At 39.6% G+C, this 762-nt stretch overlaps 1 protein-coding gene across 2 annotated transcripts in view; it reads right to left on the bottom strand.

Moving 5' to 3' along the window:
- Positions 1-762, bottom strand: part of LOC106871989 (cilia- and flagella-associated protein 221) — a 20,342-nt gene that overhangs the window by 2,785 nt on the left and 16,795 nt on the right. For both annotated transcript variants that reach the window (XM_014918784.2, XM_014918785.2), the window contains exon 5: positions 113-224. In XM_014918784.2, the coding sequence (XP_014774270.1) occupies positions 119-224 (106 nt within the window). In that variant the 3' untranslated portion in view covers positions 113-118. The remainder of the gene's footprint in view (positions 1-112; positions 225-762) is intronic.

Below are 762 nucleotides of genomic sequence, written 5' to 3'. Positions count from 1 at the left end.
ATGGATCAACTGTGTTTTGCGGTTTATCAGATATGGCAAAATGAAAGACACAGGAGAATATTATCAGATCAGAAGCATTTAAGAATGATATAATAATATAGAGGTTCCTTACTGTTTTTTAAATCCTTGGTGCGTAACTTATTAGGTTTTTGGTTAAGCACTTTCGAAACAGCATGAACAGTGTCCATTTGAGCAGGAAACCGGTAGCCATTGTATTGTATTTCCTTTGATAAAATGTTTCAGGAGAGAAAATATGAAGAAAATAATTTAGAACAAACGCAAAAAGGTAAAAAAAAAGAATGAAAGCTTACAAAAGCTTCTTGTTTAGGCATATCATCATCATCATCTTCATTTAACATTCCTTTTCAATGGTTTGGATGGTTTGACAAGAGCTGACAAGCCAGGAGATTGCACCAAGCTCTATTGTCAGCTTTGGCATGGTTTCTATGGCTGGATGGCCCTCTTAATGCCAACCACTTTGCAGAGTGTATTTGGTGCTTTTCATGTGGCACCAGCTCTGGTAGGGTCACCAAGTAACTTGCCAGATGATGAGCCCTTAACTGGGAGGAAGAGCAATATTAAGGGAGGTTGCTTTATGTGAGGTGATGAGAAGTTAATAAAAAAAAATAGAGGGATAGAGGTAAGTGTCTTGCTGCAGAGGAGATTACGTGGCTAGCCCTGTTGGATAAGAGAGAGAGAGTGGGAGAGAGAGAGAGGGAGAGAGAGAGAGAGAGAGAGAGAGAGAGAGAGAGAGAGAGAGAG

Source organism: Octopus bimaculoides, chromosome 18, assembly GCF_001194135.2.
Source record: "Octopus bimaculoides isolate UCB-OBI-ISO-001 chromosome 18, ASM119413v2, whole genome shotgun sequence".
NCBI lineage: Eukaryota > Metazoa > Mollusca > Cephalopoda > Octopoda > Octopodidae > Octopus > Octopus bimaculoides.
This window is presented reverse-complemented; position numbering and strand designations above follow the sequence as displayed.